Source organism: Ptychodera flava, chromosome 2 (genome assembly GCF_041260155.1).
Source record: "Ptychodera flava strain L36383 chromosome 2, AS_Pfla_20210202, whole genome shotgun sequence".
Taxonomy (NCBI): Eukaryota; Metazoa; Hemichordata; class Enteropneusta; family Ptychoderidae; genus Ptychodera; species Ptychodera flava.
Genome location: NC_091929.1, coordinates 44,618,246 through 44,639,941, shown reverse-complemented (window position 1 = coordinate 44,639,941; position 21,696 = coordinate 44,618,246). Strand labels below are relative to the sequence as shown.

Below are 21,696 nucleotides of genomic sequence, written 5' to 3'. Positions count from 1 at the left end.
CGACTTATACCACGACAAACACACAAATTTGGCCAGAATTGCGACGACGCGACGGTTGCCTTTGCAATCATTTCGAATGTCACTTGAATGACGACCGTTCATTTACATGTGAATTAGAACCAAGTACTGAACATAGCATCCTTGTCAAAGGAAACTGTTTTCTGATTGGTTCTTTTATACAGGCTCCCTTCGTTTTTCCAATCGTCCCTTGTAATGAGTGCAGGTGGTGCTGAATAGGCTACTTTTTCTGATTGGCTTATTTGAGTTTCATACGCTTAGAGATTCATGTGATTGGCTGAAATCAATAATTGTTCATGAAGTTCTCACCACGTGCACTGCGCTAGCCAAAGTTCTCAGTTTCTATTTGGCTCCTGGAGTGCAGACATGGACGCTGCTCAATATTCTGATATTTCCGACTATGACAGCGATATTGAACGTTTTACACAATATGATAAAGCAGATACCAACGAGGAAACAGCGGAGGAGAAAGCATTCACCCTGTCAAAATTACAAGAGCAGTCACGTTTTGCAGTTCCAATCGGAGCGGAAAATGTCGCTAAAATTCAACGTTCACGTGTACCGGAGAACACGAGGAGAACGATTAATCGGGGTGTTACAGTCTGCGATACCTGCGGATGAGGAATGAACGTATCAGTAAATCAGGCTGTGGAAGTAGTGAAGTGTTTACATTTGTGCCTGCATTATCGTATGATATCGAAGCGAGGGAACTCAATTCTGGCTATGCCTTTTCGTGGTTTAAGTTCGTCGAGTGGATGAGACAGGATATCCATCACAAAGTTTGAAAGCTTTGTGTCGTAGCATTCAGCGGTATTTGAGTGTAGAATGTGGTCGGCGAGACCTGAATTTTATGAACACCAATACGCACATTTTTCAGGATTTCCACCAATACAATTGACAGAATTATGAAAAACATTGATAGACGTGGTATGGTATGGATATTTATTATAGTGACATTTGCACTCGCAGCTCTCCGCTGCAACTGTGACAAATACAAAATGCAAAACTGTAAAAATACAATACGTGCAACCAGCCCACACGGGCTTATGGTAGGGATTTTAGGTCACGTGACATTTGTGTTGAACGTACGCGTTCGATGCAGGTCTAGTCCGAACTTTCGTGTTAATTCTTAAATAGACCAAATAATCAGAGAAAATGAAACTGTAGTGTTGAAGATTATTATTTTAACTTCATTTTGGGAAATTTTCACTTTTGTACTACGATAAATGGCAAAGCAGCACGACTACAAACTCACGCGTACCGGCGATTTTGGCGTCAATTATGAGCGTTGTGCCGTGACCTCGAATGTCCCGCGAAGGAGATCGAACATATACCTCTTTGATAGGCTCTCCGCATGACTTATTCTGATCGCATCACTATTTTTAGGGTTGGTACGAAAGTAGAGATCATGGGCTTCATTTTGAGGGGGCAAACGTTAAAATCGGCCGAGAAAAACTCAATCTGTGATCAAACTTTGTGTTTCGTTTGTGTTTTTTTGAAAGAAAATCTTGATTTCCTTAAACGTTCGGCCCCAAATTAATTTTATGATAAATATTAATTGTAATTCTGCAATAATTACGAGTCTGACGATGCGAAAAATGATGCTTAAGGCCCTTTTTAGCGAGTATGGTTTCACCCCAACTTTACATCCGGGCACTCCCAGGAATCACATACAAGTAATCGGCGCTTCGCCGCATGTTCTGTGTCAGGTCTAAGCTGAGTTCCGACGTTCATGATTTTGCAGCTAGATTTGTCTGATTTCTTATCTAACGCAAGGAACTAGAGAAATATACTTTACCCTTTCAAACGTTATCTTGTTCGAAGTAGTAGTTTGACTTCCGGGTAATATTTTTCGATAGACACTGAGAAGTTGTCAAGCCAGCACTGCACTGCAGTGTAGGCATACGCACGAGCACCACACTTTGCCGATACTATACTGAAATTTTAGCTTCTATCTTTAGTTCCCGAGAAGGGGACTATTTTGGTTCATTCTGAAGACCAAGGCCATAGATTATTAATTTGTTCTTTCCTCATTGATGGTGTCCCTGACTTTGAAAAAGTTGTATTTATACTGGTTTGTATTTCGAACCGCTGACTTCGACATGTTCGAGGGTCTATGTTATTTCCGGGGCAGCTTAACTTTGCATCCAGTTTAATGCAGTTGTTCATTCTATAAATGCGTGTTGCTGTTTTACGGCATTGACAAAGGGTTGAGAACGAAGTTTTTTGACTTTTTGGAAAAGTTCTTTGTTTTATCTTAAATCGACATTAATCAGACATATTTCATTAATCATTTAATAAAAGTTGTAATCACACAAAAAAATTTAAAAAAAATTCGAAGTTCAAATTAAAAAAAATCTAAAAAAATATTTTGTTAAATTTAACCAAGTTCTAAAATGTCACAGGTATCATTTGATTGTTTACAGGTGTTGTTGTTTATTTGTTTACCTTGTAAATATAAATCTAATAACTTGTTTCATATATGCAAAGTAAATATGATGGAATATGATTATCATATTTCTGTAGATGTTCACGATACATAATGCATACAGTGATCAATGTCACAGGTATCATTTGATTTTTTACAGGTATTGTTTTTTTATTTACCTTGTAAAACAGCATTCTAAATAACCTTTTTCACTTATAAAAATTAAAAACCATTGAACATTTTGTTAGCAATATCCACAAAAAATTTCATCAATTTTCAATAAGAAATGCTTGAGTTATTGCAAAAAGCACAAGAAATTGCAATTCTAGTTTCCTCAAACAATGTTCAAAATGGGGTCACCTGGTGGTTATGATAACTACAGGTGTCTAACATGGCATAATTTCTAAATAGGAGAAAGTTTTTTTCAAATTCAACAGGACATATCTCTGCATGTACTGAACCGATTTTCATCAAACAAAATGCAATCAATTGGTCTTGAAGAGAGCTTCTTTTGATATATAATTTATTATTATTGTAGCTGTCTATCAATTTCATGTAAAATCCCTACTTACAGGTCACTTCAAAGCAGTAAAGTACAATAAATTAGCACTGGTGATACAAAAAAGTTTTCCTGACAGTATAAGCTGCTTCAACAAAGCGAGCTAATGGTCTACAACAATTTATAAATAAGAATTTTGACTTTTCATGGTCTGATAAGTCACTGAAGTTTGCTAATTTTTCTGTAATTTTGTCATATAGTATTCTACGACGATGGCCATATGCCTTACAGTAAAACAGAAAATGCGTTTCCGTTTCTTGGGTACGCATAAATCACAAAATTCACAAATTCTATCTTCTACGTCTAGGTCTTGAAATCTACCCGTTTCAATACGCAAGGGGAGGGTACCTGATCTCAACTGAGCAATGAGAGACCTCTGGCTCCGACACAGATTTAGCTTTAGGTACATTTCAGGGTCATAGGTCTCTTTAAAAGTTAGGTTCGTACGTAGTTTTGGTTTGCTTTGTACAGAGCTAGCCCATGGTATCGGAGTCGACAAAAAACAAGCACAGCCGTTCACACGAGAACAAGAATGTAAGTTCTGGGAGAAAGTTTTCTCAGTCAATTCTGCCAAGTTGCGCTGTGTATTTCTACGTGTCTAAAGGAATCTGCAGGTTCTATTCTGATTCGCATTGAACATGGTCCAAAAACAGATGAATATCCATTTTAGACAGTGTTTTTCAATTATATGCCTTTCAAATATTACGCGGCTTTTTGTATCATTGTATATGCGTATGAATGGTTGGAATCCTGAATTTTCAGGTGGTTTCTACTTGTATGCAGATTTTGTTATCAGCCACCCTTTCTTTCATATGTGAATTATCACTATTCATAAAAGTGTGGTGATATCTTATCAACAAATGAAAAGGAAGTGTGGCCGATTATATAATCTGCATAAATACAATAGAAACCGTGTGAATTTACATGAATAAATGCACTGCAAGAACAATAGGTCACATGACCTAGAGTGGTATAAGAAATGCATATCCTTATGCATAAGCTTCACGAAAATTGTCGTTGATATTAATTATGAAACACATTATCGGTTAAACACGTATCGCTTTACAAAGCAAACGCGATGTTTGTGCATTTCAGCTCCAATTTATCATTGAAAAATGTTTTATGACCAGTGGTATGGACCACAAGGTATGGTTTCGAAAGCTCGGATATTTACGACATATATGTATAAAGGACAATTTATCATAATTTTATCTCTCTATTTTCTCTTGGCATGCAATTATGGAAGATTGATGGCACGGGTAGAATGATACACGGTATTTGTATCACATATCAGAGCCTTGATCAATTAACGTCATCTGAATTTATTCGGAAAGTGATTTCTTAATTGAGTCAAAGTGTCAATGATCTACTATACTAGTGTCTCTCTCTCTCTCTCTCTCTCTCTCTCTCTCTCTCTCTCTCTCTCTCTCTCTCTCTCTTCTCTCTCTCTCTCTCTCTCTCTCTCTCTCTCTCTCTCTCTCTCATATATATATCTCATATGTACCTCATGTGTGTGTGTGTAAGATTGGTCAGAAAACAAACTTAATCAACGTAATTACTTCTTTATGCTAACACGAAAATATTTCATGCCCAATGCAACAGATTTTTAAACTGTTAGCTGAAAGTAAAGCCTTGACATGTTTTAGATGTCTTGACGAAAGGTTGCCATGTCACCATACTGCACGCTGGGCTTAATCGACCTGGCTAAGTCCTCGCCATCGAATGACATGGCTCTAAGGTTGATGGCACTGGTTGTTATGAATGTGTTAGTGATTTCATCGCTTAAGTTACTTATACTGTTCGTTTTGTTTGTCTGTATATCGTGGTGTGGACGATCATGTCACGACAAGGGATTTATCCTTACCTGTAAATGCTTTCTTGTATATTGTTAAACATGTACTGTTGCTATAGGCACAGTAACTGCTCATTGGTTGATTACGATCAAGATACGGTCACTGGGTTATCAGCTGAATTATGGGCCATCTCTCTGGTGAATTTCTAATGTTATGCAACATATATTCAACGAGTTCATTGGCCTTCAAGCATACAAGATTACTTTCGTACAAAATGGCTCTTTTCCTGAATCTTAAAAATCCTCAGAATAGGAGCGATGGTCGCTTTACAGCGAAATAAGACTGTATTAGTCTATACTGCGCTTAGAAGACCAACTCCTGGAGTCAATTCACTGTTGACTGGCATCCAATCTCTTGAATGTGTACGTACAAGCTACAGCTTGTGTTTAGAACTTTTATTTTTACACTGAAATAGTCAGTTTGTCTGTATTGAACTAGCATTTCGGATATTGTGAACACATTACACAGTACTGAAGATTTCCCATAATTCACATTATTTGTACACACGGAAACTCCTCCGTGAAATCTACTGTGTTTCCCATGTGTAGACAAATTCACAGACTAGTTTTTTAAATTCTGAAATCGTACTTTTGAGGACACCATTCTTCTCAATTCCCATTTTAAATGATTTAGAAAAGTATGCTTGATTGAGAGAGGAGATAGCATTTTTGTAAAATTTTCCACTGATTGTGTCCTCAGCCATACAGAATAATGTAATGAAAAGTAGGGAGACTAGTTGCACCTGTTTTATGAAACAAAAGGATATTGATTTTTTCCAAACAGAAAGACAAAAGAAATTTGCATGCTAAGTTTCCTCAGAGAATGACCCCTTCAGTTTGTCATAACTTGCTGCCTAAAAGTATGGCATTTGTAGTACCTGCAGAATGTGACTTTTATGGTTATTTAATGGTTTCTTTGAAATTTATACTGAAATATCTAATCGTACTTTCAATAGATATAATTAATCAAGTATCTAGAGGTTTTATATTATTGCTTTCAAGCAGTACTGAAAATGTTCTAAAACATTTAATGTCGTGTGTACAAATCAAACTGAATTGTGGGTAATTTATTGTACTGTGCATTATACATTACGTTTTTGTAGAAACAATAACCCTTACGATAGGGTTTGTTTTCTATGAGTACACTATATATAATATAGGTAATGAAATGACTAACAAAGTTAATCGGTTGAAAAGAGAAAACCATCCATCCGTCCATCCATCCAGCCAGCCATCCATCCATCCATCCATCCATCCATCCACCCATTCGTACATATTTATGTACATGTACATACACATTGCATGCTGTCATGTACGGATATTGACTTTCTAAGCCATATGATTTACAAGATAAGTCACTGTTCCTCTTGTTACATCATCCGGCATTCATCAGACGTAAATATCGCCTTATATTAACTCATACAGACGAATATATCACATAATTTACTAACAATACGTGTTTGATTAGCTTCTGTAAAATGAGGGCAATCTATCCTTGTTAGAATACAGCGTCTTGCGTCGCGTCTTGACAGCTATTTCTGGGTCAACGCCAGTCTTGGCCAAATATAATCAACCGTCTGGAAAACAACGTAGCAACGTCCATTAAGGCTTATTCAAGCTTTCCGCATTGCCCAAATCCGTTCTCCTATTCAACTTCCGAAAGGCGATTTGAAATTCTAAGCAAAGCAGACTCTCCGTTGCGCAAGCAGAAAAATAATATGCAAATTTTGGTTCTGGCTCCTCGTCGTCCCCGTTGTACTTTGTTTAATAACAAATTAGGATTGATTTAACGCAGGTTTTAAATGGAAAGTATATTGTAACCCTCCATAAGGCAGCCGTCTGGCGTACTTTTCAGGACAGGAATTGTCGCAGACATTTTCAAGCATGTCTACCTCATTTCCAATTGGTGATGAAGGACATATTTATTTTCATGAATCTCCACAAAATGTATGTCACGTGTTGCACACGCCGGTCACTTCCGGGACAAGTTGTAAACGGCTTAGGACTAGAATAATGCTAAGATGCATTTTAGATCTGAATATGAGATGAAACTTTAAGGTTTGAGTATAAAAATATCGATTACTTAACAAATTGTCATGTGTTTTTTCTATCAAATAAACTAAATAAAGACATTTCAGTGGGTGTGTGTGGTTACGTGTATGTGTGCGTTGTGTGTGTAAGTGTTTGTAGAAACTGATCGAGATCGATCTAAACTGAAAAATCAAACACAATCTCAACGTGATATGAGGAAAGCACATTTAAAATGATTCAGGTGATGACACGGGACAAGTCACGGCGAGTTTGCTACCCAATGATAGTGTTAGATGTATTAAAACAAGTAATACTATACAATTAAATACCATCAGACATTTTGGTGTCACACTGTGCCAAATGTTCCGTATCTATCAAAATCCACTAGAATATAGTTCAGTGGATTCTACCAGTATACAGCGGAATCCATAAGGGAATCCATTGCTATAGTCAGGTTGGCTTAACAAAAATATCGTTACACGGATGACAAAAGTGCCAAATTTGCTACAGGTGTTCGCATATATGTGTAGATCAATATTAGCTATTGCTCCAAAAATTTTGGTCACCGGAAAGGCTCGATGACGTCATAAATTCAAAATGGCCGCCATTATAAGGCTTAAAAATGGTAAATAAAACGTCTAATTCAGGCAGTTTCAATGTTTTTTGAATAAACCGACACAAACATCCCAAATTACAAATACAACATAAAATTGATGCAAATCAATTATTATGATGACGTCATAAAGCCAAAATGGCTGACCAAATTCAAAATATCCCCCATATTATCGTCTGATAATGTTCAAATACTGTTAATTAAGCCTGTTTCAAGCATTTTATCCCCTTTACTGAAATTAACACCCCAAATTATAGACAAAACATATAATTGATACAAATTCATTATTGTGATGACGTCATAAAAGCAAATGGCGACCGAAAATTACAAAATGACCTATTATGAAGTTCACTGTGCTTAGTAAAATAGACAATTTACGTGACAAAATAATACTTTAAAGGTAATCTACAATTTGTCTTGATAATCCATAAAATCAAAATAAATGATAAATGTACTAAAACTTAACCAATAAGCCCAACACAAATTACAAATATTATAAAATTATTTATTTTTAACAATGACCTCTGTCTGAAAAACTGAACCAATATTAAGGAAATAAAGTTATCTTTACCCATAGGTTCTACCTTTGAAAGTGTTACGTTATAGTGAGTAGATCAATAGTGATGTGTTTTCATGATAACGAAAAACATGGCGAGAAACCGGTAAATAAATCATGCCTTGACCCTGGTCATGTGACGTTGGTCCTGAAAAAAAAACGTTTTATGTTTGTGATTTTGGTCTAGACTTTTGCTTCCTTTGTTTCAGAAACCTTTTTCGTTTGAATTTTCTTGGATTTTTATGTCTCGATGTGTGGTGACATAGTTTTGTGCTACAGTTACTGTAGTTATCTTTTTGGAGGATGTGCCGGCCTGAAAAAGATCGTTCGGTCAGGGTTTTATGAACCAAAAGAAGACTATTTTTTGCTTCTTGAATCTAGCTTAGCTTACGTTTTTGCAGCTTTCGTGAATTTTATGAAAAGCGTCTTTGCCTTTCGTTGTTCACTTACCAGACTGGTTAGGAATTCAAAGGTGAAGGAAACTGCAAAAAACGTGACCAGACGAGTTTTGCTGTTTGGAAACCCAAAACATAAAAACATAAAAAAAACACCAGGAAGAACATAAGCAGAAATGGAAGGTTAAACAAAGATAAGAACTCAGAAAGATTCTCAGATTCATCAACAATCTTGCAAATCAAACCTTAATCAAAGCATTAAGTAAAGGCTTGATATTTATTCCCTCTCCGGAGTGTCTAGAAAAATTGTCGTATGAGATATCAACAAATTTATTCGCATCATAAGATTATGCGATATCATGAGAAACAATCAATCAATAATCAGACATCTGTTCTAAGATAAGTACATGCTCAACACTAGTAACCGCGGAAAACCCAAAAATTGTAAAACTGTCTCGAAGCAACTTAGATCGATAGAGGAAATTCCATTTGCAACCCACTTCAGAAAGAATATGACTCTGGCAGAAAAGACTGCCCTGAACAATCTGTCTAAAAACAAACAAATCTTATGAAACCCATCAATAAAGGATGAGGCATAGCAATAAAACAAACAAATGTCGGAATTTCTAGACCTTGTCATAAAACCAATCGTCCAAAACGACTTATATATGCCAGGGACACAAAAAACTTCATTCTCTAGTTAGAACCAATTAAAAAAACAAGCAAACTATATTCTTGTAACATAAGACGTGGTATCAATGTAGGAAAACATGCCAAAAATGAAGCCATAAATACAGCGATCGTAGCGTTGGACTCTGAAACAGTACTGCCAACTGGTATGATTGGTTTTTGTTTATTTACCCGATTTGAAAAAAAAGAAAGAAAAAAGGTCAATTACATGACACATGAACTCAAGAGCAACCATCAGTGTACATGAAAGCCTTAACTGTCGATTATTCTGAAACGCAACATATTTTAATTCAACTTAGAAAAATACAAACGAATCTATGGATGCAGTATGGGCTCACCAGAAATAGCTGATATCATATACCATGAAAAGGAGAAAGTTATATTAAATCCCAAATCCGGTCAAATATTCGTATGGAAATTTAAAAGGTGACATGTTCATGGTTTACACAGGAATTGAACATCAACTTTTAACATTCAGAACATTTGTCGAGGAGTGCAACACCTTGTACTCTACGTTCAACTTGGGAATTCATAATTGAACATTCTATCGACAAAATCTCATACCTTGACGCAATTGACAGAGATGGCTCGATTTTAAAACCCACAAAAAACCATCTGACGATATTTATCTACCACTGACTTTCAAATGCTTCATTGAAGGTGAATTACTCAGATATGTACATGCAACAACAATATGGACTTCATAAAAAGGTAAATTTCTCAACGCAAAATCTTCAACAAAGAGATTACAAAAAGAAAGACATAGCTTGTATAAAAAAGAATGTAACAAAACGTCAGCCATCCTTCATCAACGAAAGTAAGAGTAATGATTGTAACAAAATACTGGTCAGCACAAACTCATCAAAACCAGCCTAATCAAACAATGTGATAAGAATCTGGAAAATTATGAAGGGCGATTAAACGCTGGCCATGGTTTTCCAGAAAACCTATAATTACGTATAAAAGGAAGAAAAACATACAATATATCCTCCTTCAAGCAAAATTCAAACACAAGGAGAGTACAAAAGAACGGTTTGAGCAACAGTTCACGCAAAATTTCTGACCAAAACATAATGATTTTAGCATCTCTCTTTGATGAACAATGGCTACCATTAAAATGAGCATGTGGGAATACAAAACCATTCAAGTGACTGAAGAAGGGACCCCACTTTGGCCCGAAACGCCGCTAGGAGGAATAACCAACATAAAACCTTATTTCCGAGACCAAGGTCACATTACGAGGGTCAAAGCACTATTGATTCACTGGTTTCTCACCATTTTCCCTTATCACCAAACCACATTGATCTACCCACTATACCGTATCACTGACAAGCAAAGGTAGAACCAGTGTGTGAAGTTGCCTTCATTTCCTTTATATCGATTCGATTTTTCAAACACAAACCATTTTTAGTAATCAATAATCTCATAAGAGTTTTTTACATGTGTTGAACTTATTGGCTAAGTTTTGATACATTTATCTTTATTTTAAGTTTATGGAATATTAAATACATATTGTACATTATCTTGAAACTATCATTTTGTCACGTAAATGGGCTATTGTACCAAGCATAGTTCACTTCATAATCGGCCATTTTGTAACTTTTTGTTGCCATTTGGTTTTATGACGTCATCTTAATAATTAATTTGCATCAATTACCTGCTTTGTGTGTTATTTGGGTGTTCATTTCAGTTCAGGTGATAAAATGCTGAAAGCAGGCTTCATTAACAGTGTTTTAACATTTTTAGACAATGTTATGGCGGACATTTTGAATTTGGTCGGCCATTTTGGCTTTATGACGTCATCATAAGAATTAATTTGCATTAATTCAATGTTTTATTTACGATCGAGAAAGTTTGAGTCACTTTATTTACAAGAATAGTGAAAACTGGCTGAATAAACTGTATTTTACCATTTTTAAGCGTTATAATGGCGGCCATTTTGAATTTATGACGTCATCGAGCCTTTCCGGTGGCCAAAATTTTTGGAGCAATAGCTAATTTTGATCTACACACATATGTGAACCTCTGTAGCAAATTTGGCACTTTTGTCATTCGTGTAACGATCTTGCTGTTTTTGTTGCTAAGCCACCTGACTATATCCAGTTTAGAGAATATAGTTGTATAATACACAATGGATTCTATTAGTATCCAGTTAAACACTCTCTGGAGTTGATTTTGGGAATACATCTTGTAATCCTCTATGGATATTGCTGGATTCCCCAACCATAATGCATTGCAAATCTGCTGGGGGTGTAAGAAGTGCAGGTATAGAAAATACACCTCTATATCCATTATGGATACTGTTGAATTATATAACAATGATTAATGCATTCATATATAAGCGTGTCCCCAAACTTGATATAATGAGTTAGGATATTGTAAAAGCCTGGAACTGCGACAATCAGAGCTTGAAAACAAGCATACATACATACATACATACATGCATGCATGCATGCATGCATACATACATACATACATACATACATACATACATACATACATACATACATACATACATACATACATACATACATACATACATACATACATACATACATACATACATACATACATACATACATACATACATACATACATACATACATACATACATACATACATACATACATACATACATACATACATACATACATACATACATACATACATACATACATACATACATACATACATACATACATACATACATACATACATACATACATACATACATACATACATACATACATACATACATACCTACCTACCTACCTACCTACCTACCTACCTACCTACCTACCTACCTACCTACCTACCTACATACATACATACATACATACATACATACATACATACATACATACATACATACATACATACATACATACATATATACAGTCAACTAATATGTCAAATAATAGCAGGAAGTTAAAACTTGCTACTGATCTAAATACCTGTACATCTATTTACAGTTGGTTCATTCTTGTCCCGTTGATTGGACTTATTATGAAGGACGATGTTACCAATACAATAAGGTACAGGTAAACTTTGACCTTGCCCGAGCGAAATGTCATGCAGATGGTGCTGAGCTCCCAATACTGAAGAACCCCGCCGATAATGAGTTTGTCAGACTACTAGTGCTGGACACACATCCTTCAGTTTACGACATATGGATTGGTAAGTATGTGCTTTCCCGACGCGTATCTCTTAATGTTCCTTAAAGGTATACAGTCACCTGTAATCTAAATATGCCCATATATGGTCAAAGGGGCGTTCCTTGGTATTCAAAAGGCCCATGTGAGGGCGCTGTTTTTAAAAAGCGGCCACCCGCTTAAAATCTGTGATTGGTTAGATTTTCTCTTTCCATGGTAACTGTGGCAAAATTGGAACAGGTGACAGTATACCTTTAAGGTAGTATGCGCCTCGAAAGTGAAAGACTCAAATCTTTTGCTCAAAGTTTCCTCAGCGAATTATTCAACTCTTCTCTTTCAACATAAAGAATAAAAATCGGGGGTCAACGTGCAAAGTTCACTACTACAGAAACAAATTACTCACGATTTACCAATATTTGTAATTCAAAATGTCCGCCTTCCAAGTGTTAACTTTATTGAGAAAATAAAGTTTTCGATTCTCTCAAAACAAAGACCCACAGTAGCGATCCATTTTTTCTTACAGCAAGAGCTTCAAAATGGGTCCCTCTAAGTGGTAGATCAGAAAGGAATTGTAAAAGTTTGAGAGTCCGAATATCCGTCCCCGAGGCTCGTTCTACCTAAGACCTAAAAGCGTTTTACTTTGTAAAGAGTTACTTTAACGTCACAGACACGAAGAAAATATTAACCTGTGGCTTAAACCGACATTTCCTTTTGCTAATCGCCTAACGATCTCTCTCTCTCTCTCTCTCTCTCTCTCTCTCTCTCTCTCTCTCTCTCTCTCTCTCTCTCTCTCTCTCTCTCTCTCTCTCTCTCTGTCTGTCTGTCTGTCTGTCTGTCTCTCTTCTTCTCTCTCTCTCTCTCTCTCTCTCTCTCTCTCTCTCTCTCTCTCTCTCTCTCTCTCTCTCTCTCTCTCTCTCTCTCTCTCTCTCTCTCTCTCTCTCTCTCTCTCTCTCTCTCTCTCTCTCTCTCTCTCTCTCTCTCTCTCTCTCTCTCTCTCTCTCTCAGGTTTAATAGCAGTCGAGATTGACTCAGTTCGTACTTTTCTCTGGCTGGACAATAGTTCCGTTGCTGGCTTTGAAAATTGGTTCACTATTTCCAGTACGTACCTACGCATCTTCGTAAACCACGTGCCTCTTTACGGCAAAAGCTCAGCGCTACCCGTTTTGCGAAGGTCAGCGGAGCGGAAATTATTGCTCTGGCTCACGAGAATGGTATAAACGCAACATTGTTTCTTGTTTTTGTATGTATGTATGTATGTATGTATGTATGTATGTATGTATGTATGTATGTATGTATGTATGTATGTATGTATGTATGTATGTATGTATGTATGTATGTATGTATGTATGTATGTATGTATGTATGTATGTATGTATGTATGTATGTATGTATGTATGTATGTATGTATGTATGTATGTATGTATGTATGTATGTATGTATGTATGTATGTATGTATGTATGTATGTATGTATGTATGTATGTATGTATGTATGTATGTATGTATGTATGTATGTATGTATGTATGTATTTATGTATGTATGTATGTATGTATGTATGTATGTATGTATGTATGTATGTATGTATGTATGTATGTATGTATGTATGTATGTATGTATGTATGTATGTATGTATGTATGTATGTATGTATGTATGTATGTATGTATGTATGTATGTATGTATGTATGTATGTATGTATGTATGTATGTATGTATGTATGTATGTATGTATGTATGTATGTATGTATGTATGTATGTATGTATGTATGTATGTATGCAATAAATTTTTAAAGATATAAAAAATAGTGTCACTCATTCGCCCTTTCAGCTGAACCGAACAACATGTCTGGGGATGAAAATTGTTGTTTTATGGTGCTTGGCAATGGTGAATGGGGCGACTACAAATGCACAAATTCTAAGTACTTCATGTGTGTTAAGGTAAGTGGCGCATAGCAACTCGTAAAAAATATAAACCCCACATTTTGCCGAATGAAAAACCATTTATAGACACTTGCGATGTAACTGCAGATCAGATATCTTGACATGTTTACAAGGTTGAGGTCAATGTTAGTTCTTAAAGACCAAGAAATAAAAAACCGTTAACTTCATAGACATAAGTGAATGTAATCTTTAGGTTTAGGATCAGCAAACAACCCAGAAGACCAAAACCATGTTTGTCCATCTCAGTGATTACATTGTTTCACGTATTCGACACAATAAGTACAATTCAAATAATTCGTATAAGGGTAACGTTATAACATTAAGTGCCGGCCTACTGCTTTCATCCCTTGATAGTCAAATTTATTTCCATCACATTTCCAGTCTAATAACAAGACATACCACAAGCCTCTATGCAACTTCCCTGTTAAAACATCACATTGTCTCGAGAGGGTGGGAGACGTCATGAAATGTGCTGATTTAAATCGAAAATGATATCGAAGACTCGCTCACTGGAACTCTTACCTGTCACTACACAATCGTAAGGGCTCTGATGTAAATTACAATATTTATCTATTGTAATCAGATTACCCTCTTGAAATAAAGTATAATAATAATAATAATAATAATAATAATAATAATAATCGTGAACTGTGAAGCTGATTTCTTTACAACCTCAATGTGTAATTTGGAACAAATGATGACACTAAGGAAAGCAGTAAAAGAAACAAAGGAAGGGGAAACAGCATTAATAGTTGTTACATTCTTTTTTCGTAAATATCTTGTTTGTCACTACATTTCATTCACTATGTTATTGACCTGACAGTGTCTTGTCATTTTGTCTAAGTAATACCCATCAGCTAATTAAACCAGTTCTTTTGAATTTTCTGTCTGATAAACACAATTCACATCTTTGAACCTTTGTTTACTAATAGCAGGAGGGACCTCTTACAATTGACAAATAATGTGCTAATGAACCTATGTGAAACTTGCTTTTCCTTATTCAACAAAACTGCATGCATTAGCCTAAATACAATACAATGATATATGCATGAATAAGGCCATACCGAAATGGAGGAGGGCGGCGACCTGGACCACTCTTTCAGTCCCGTAGGGCTTAGTATACAAACTGCCTTTTTAGCAGTTTTCCTTTGGTTTACTCCAGATAAAGTTATGAATGCACTATCCTAACTCAATTTCACATGTCGTGTTTGCCTGTTGAGTTTTACATGTGACAACTTGAATAGAGCAAGTTAGTAAAGCTAAATTCACCGTAACTTTTTAAATGTAAAAATCATACAGTTTCTTGTACTACCCCGAATTTATATTAAAATGCCTCGTGTTCAGCTTTTTACATATAACCTGTTGGTGTGCAATGTCAAAAATCACTGTTGGTGATTGATATTTAGTCCGGACCTGAATTCAGTTGCATTTTGTTGTCTTACAAGACAAGGAAGAGAAGAATATCATTGTTATGTGGAACATAAAACATACTTTCAAAAGTGCATCTATTGTGTCTATTGTCATGTTTGCCAGCCTGAATATTCAGAATTTGTACCGTCTCTACATCTTATGAGTCAATTAAGCCTTTGAAACTCGCCTTTTACAGAAAGGCTACGATCAATGACGATGGCCGACCAATGTGCAGATCTGTTAAGTACGCATGTAGTCAAATACTTGTAGGATTCGTATTAGATGTGTTTACTCAAACAATAAGGGGGACATTTTTAGTTCTTATCAGTCTATGACGGAACAGTGGATGCTTATTCCACAGTTGGCTTAAGCTGTAATCTCAATACATCTGTTTACGTAAGATGAGAATTCGTCACTTTTCGTGTTCTGTCAACTAATATATTTATTAATTGGCTTTTCACAAGACTGATCTTGATGTTTAGCGCTAAGTCCCTAGCGCAAAATGTCAAAATCACGTTCCTGTGTCGTATCTGCAAGTGCATCCCTCTACACGGTACAAGACGAAGTTGGAAATTTATTGTCATTCAGTGGTCTGATCCCCAAACACACTGGAAAATTGTCAACAAAAAAGATGCATTCAACTCAAATTTAAGAGGGAAAGGTACACGTTGAAAGATGACGTAAATTTCTTAACCGACCGTTCGAAGGAGGGGCACCCTCGATCCGCTGTGCTCTAATAGACGATTTTCCGCTGATTGCGAGATCTCGCGAGACTTTAATACATGACCGTAGAAACAGGATTCCAGCTTAGTAATACAGGTCAAACTTTGTATGGAACTAGAAAAAGTGCAGAACTGAGCAAAGATTGCAACTTCATATATTTTATGCAGTGTTTAACGTAATTAGCGACTTGTCCTGTTTTACGCAGTTTGTCCTGTGTTGCGAGAACACGTCCACTGCGAACCACATATTCTCGCGATATCTCGGAATGTCTCGCACGGTTCGGAACATGGTCAATTACAGTCGCTTCATGCACGATCAGTATTGCTGATATCAATGTTGGTTATACAATAAAAGGTATTTCCTGTCTTGCAAAAACACCGAAAACGGCTACATTGTCTCCTTACGTACAAAAACGTATTTGCAAAGGGTGGATGACTCTTACAATTTTACTTATTTCTTTCTGCCTAATCAAGAATAACACGATTGATGACGACTATTTGTGTGAGTCGAAATGGCGCCACCAACGACAGCACTGCTACAAAATGGTTGACAGTTTATCCTCGCACCCGGATGCCGACACAGCCTGTGATAGCGATTTTTCGGCAAACTTGGCTACGGTCTTAGATGCTGAGAGCAACATGTTAGTGACGTCATTTAGTGCGTCCGAACTAATCTGGATAGGTAAGTTACCCATTCCGATTCAGTATATCAAGAGCCGGCAAAGCTTATTGCCGACCAAGCAGTAAAGATACACACTCACAATTACTTATTTATCAAGACGACGGAACAACTGCTGGTCATCTTTCCTCCCTTTTAAAGAAAGAATTAATTTATGCGATATCGTCTTGAAAATAGCCACGCTGACACCATTATGGAAAAGGGTTTCCAACATGACTTTCTTTTCAGTCGTTTATTAAGGTTTGACAGAAATTTTAGTAGCAATTTGTCGCATTTTCACGTGCACGACAGGGGAGTTCGTTCGAATAGTGTGAGTAAACCAATTCCTAGGGTACGCCTCTTCCTTAAAGTTGTATTGGTACGTGAGAGAGAGAGGAAGCAACGTAAAGGTGCCAAATGAAAATTAGATTTTATCATTCCTCTCACCTTGAAGTCACATTTGACTTTAATAATCAGGGTCAAGTTCACTTTACCATCTATTTTTAAGGTTTGAAGAGAGAGGTGGGATCCTACCAGTGGATGGATGGCACCGTCGCGACGCTGGAATACACCAACTGGAGAGACGGTGTTCCAAGCGATGCGTCATTCTGCACATATATCGAAGCTACTACCGGTAAATGGATTACATCAACGTGCACTGACCCACATAAGTATGTGTGTTCAAAAGGTAATTAATGGGAAAATTCAGTAAATTCTCCATCGGATGCCAACTTATTAAAATGTGTGTCAAATAATAATGAAATTATTGCTACACCTATACTAAGACTTAGGTAGATTTTGAAGTTCGACAAATCGTGTTCCTTTTCGTGGCGACTTTATGAGACAAACGCAGATCGTTTATTTAACAGCGTTCCTTTAAAGACAATGATTATTTGCAGTAGTTTTGTATGGAAGACCGGTCACGACATGCGACATGCGAGTTTTTTTAAACTGCGACCTCAGGGAGTTCTTAAACTGCGACATGCGAGTTGCAAAACTAATATGGCGTTTGCATACATGTCATTTCGTTCTCCTCCTAACGATGGATTACAGAGGTAGAGACGAGCTTATTTCTGCATACTTCTACAATGGATACACCCTGGGAGAAATAGCGGCCACGTTAGGACTCCGACATGTACGGAAGACCGGTCACGACCTGCGACATATGACCTGCGTCTTTAACTGTGATCTGCGACCTAACCCTAACCCTAACCCTACCCTGACCCTAACCCTAACCCCTAACGCTAACTAACCCTAAGTTATGCCGTTACAATTTTTCTGTCCCTTGGCCTAACCTCCAGGGTTGAGAGCGAAGTAAGGCTTTTTACGAGAGAAAACCTAACCCCTAACCCTAACCCTAACCCCTACCCTAACCCTAACCCTAACCGCAGATCGCAGTTTTAAAAACTCGCATGTCGCATGTCGTGACCGGTCTTCCATAGGTTTGATGGGTAAAGATTGCATCGTTTGCAATGAAAAAATACATGAAACTCTACGACGCACGCGAGAAACACTGTTGGCCGATTTTAACTAATCTATACTAGATATAACAGAAGTAACAACACTATGATGAGTAGGATTATTTCAGGAGGCACGATTAGTGGTTTTAGACACGCTAATCAAAGTATTGATAGGTCTAGCATAATGCGCGCTAATGAACAGTTAATTCCAAAAATGTAATGTGGTAGGCTGTCATGTAAACGGCATTGGGGGTTCTTTGTATGTTCATCATGAAAATGTACGCTTGTCTCTTTCAGATACAACTTGGCCAACAGCAGATCATATCCTGACCTTTGACACCGTCAGTGACTTGACGCTGATTGACACGGGCACCGCAGCGAGTGGCGTCACTTTAAATGGTGAGCATATTCATAATTATATCCTTTATCCAATAAACGTTATTGGGCATAACTTTCATAATTTTCAACCAAACTTCGATAAAATATAACTCCTTTAAAATGTTCTGTATGTCTTTCTTGTACCGTTAATACCCCTAGCATTACACTCCAACGATGATGGCGCTAACAAGGCTCACATCGCTGTTGTATTGTAAACCTAAAAAGATAAAGAGAATTACATTATTTATTAAATGTGTAAGATGATTTGATGCTATTCAATATCATAGAATAAAGCATGAGTATATGGTATTCAGTATTATTTAATTTTTCTGATATGAAAATATTCAAAGTAGCATGAGATATAGATGCTTATACTGTGTCATACAAACAAATTAAATGTCACTATGGTTGAAGATCTGAGTTCCCCCTGAGCGCCACCTTTGCTGGCAATATATCCCAGCTCATGTGTGGCCAGTTTGAGGGCGCCATAAATCAGGTAACATGTACAATTTATTGTCAATTTACCCTTTACAGAGGTGACCTCACTATGTTTCGGAAATACTAGCTTAACACAAGAAGTTAGTATTGCTTCAGTGTCATATACTAGGGCGGACATCAATAATGCAACGCTGTGAGAAACAGATATATGGCGATCTAATTCTGTGAGATTACCTGATACTTATTCTCTTGTGAAACGCCTTGGGCGCTATATTCACACAGGGGAGATGAATTCATTTTCAACAACTCTGTTTGTATTTATTTTGTTGTAGTAGCTTGAAAATCTATTAAAAATGTAAAACATATCTGTATTTGGCAAAACGGAGAGTATCAAACGCTGTTCAACAATTTTTCACAATTCTTCTCAGAGATATATATTCTCCATTCTCCATCCTCACGTGGCCCATTTACAACCCTCTACTTAAATTTCTGCATTAAATAAGGCTTTCTGTATACATGTATATGTGAATATTTACAGCAAACGTTTACGTCTAGGACTTAGATATCGAGAGTTTCATTTGACCTACGACACTCAATTAAATGTGTAGTCATTTTCCATGTATTTCAATCAGATGACAAAAGAAGTGTTTTTGAATGAAAAGAAGAATATTACTTTAGGACACGAGCACATAACTAACATTCGCTTATATATATATATATATATATATATATATATATATATATATATATATATATATATATATATATATATATATATAGTGTAAATTGTTAGCCTACTTCGCGATCAGACGCCTATAAATACTGCACCTAAAATGCCTGCCGAGTTTCCAGCTGATAAAAGCTAACGGAGACTTTGTATTGAACACATCAGTATCGCCTCCTAATTAAAACTCAAATCTGTAGGAAGTCGAGAGCTTTCAGGCGTGAAGGGCTCTTCAAGGACCGTACGGTGATTCTTCTAAACGAACGTATTGGTGTTTATACTCGAAAAACACCCCACTTCACTAAGGAAAAAAGGAAACTCGCAAATATGAATAACATACATATATGACTGGATGACAAAAATATTTATTGTGAGTCGACGCAGATACCACAGTCCTTACTTAGCAGGGTAAATTCTACATAAGTCAGAATATATATATATATATAGTTATAAACAATACATATATGTATATACTTATATGGTATGTTACTAGTGTTGTCAAGGTAAAATGCTGTTTGTTGTCCTTTTATCTTGATTAATTCAATAACATTTTGTGACAAAATTATATATATTTTTTTGAAAATGAAGATTGAGTGATGTATTAAGAAAACGGACGGACTGTCTAGTTGCGAACGGCTTTCAATTAGTCAATGAATGCCAAAATATGTGCAGTTGGTCACATATTTCATGACGACAATAATGCGTAGTCTACCTTCGCAGATCATGATGCTCCGCCATTCTTACCTCAAGCCGTAGAAAAGTTATAGAGCAATTGTCAATTTAAAATAAATGTACAGCGCTATATAATCTGTAGAATAAGTCCCTACAGAAACGTAATGTGGTGATCATGAGGTGACAATTTATCGCTTTTGGCGCCAAATTGTCCAATACCACTTACTCTCTGAAGTAATTCCTTTACCTTTGAGAATAAGACATTTGATAACATCTGCTAATGCTACCGTTTAGTATGTTTCAATGATGGCGTGCGGAAGGAAAATGTTAATAATGACTTGCGGAATTAAATGAAGCAAGATAAGACAAACCTTGAAAGCATGTAACAATTTAAATGCAGTGAAAATGTCCCTTCATTAATGGCGGGAAACCTGGCTGACAAAACATGTATCAATTCAAAAGGCAAAAAGTGAAAATCGATTACTTCACCTCACGTGACGCATAAAGTAATCTATTTCTTATCAATAGTGTGATGCTTCTAATTACATATTTTGTTGTCATAAAAACTGCTGGTGCTGAAAAAGGTACCCAAGGGAAAAGAGAAAATGAAGAAAAAAGACGAAATGTGCCGTGATGACTTCGTTCTGTGTATTGTTTGTTGGAGAATGAGAAGTTACTGACGTTAGATGAATAAATCAATTGGAGGCGTCAAAACAGTTTTGGTCAATAATATTCCTCATTTGCGTAAATCATTTTTCGAATTTGAGTGAGTAGGGGAGAAGAAACCGACCAACACGTGCATGAGCAGAGAAGGCGTTTGGCAAAGCAGATGAGATTGAATAACTGGCAACACTCTACACTCAATAACACCCTGAGAGATTTGTCTGCTTCAAATATAAATTTTCTCCAATAGACACGCCTGAAGTGTAACTTGCAAAAATTTACTGTGCTCTTTTAAATTCAATTAAGAGGAAAGAAAGAATAAACACTTCCGATATCCTAA

The 21,696-nt window shown here is 36.5% G+C and overlaps 1 protein-coding gene across 1 annotated transcript in view; it reads left to right on the top strand.

Annotated features, from left to right (window-relative positions):
• The window catches only part of LOC139121906 (adhesion G protein-coupled receptor L2-like), a 95,378-nt gene that overhangs the window by 24,626 nt on the left and 49,056 nt on the right, over positions 1-21,696 (top strand). The window contains exons 2-7 of the mRNA XM_070687211.1: positions 12,115-12,319; positions 13,300-13,392; positions 14,119-14,228; positions 16,838-17,045; positions 17,530-17,709; positions 18,779-18,880. Of these exons, the coding sequence (XP_070543312.1) occupies positions 12,115-12,319; positions 13,300-13,392; positions 14,119-14,228; positions 16,838-17,045; positions 17,530-17,709; positions 18,779-18,880 (898 nt within the window). The remainder of the gene's footprint in view (positions 1-12,114; positions 12,320-13,299; positions 13,393-14,118; positions 14,229-16,837; positions 17,046-17,529; positions 17,710-18,778; positions 18,881-21,696) is intronic.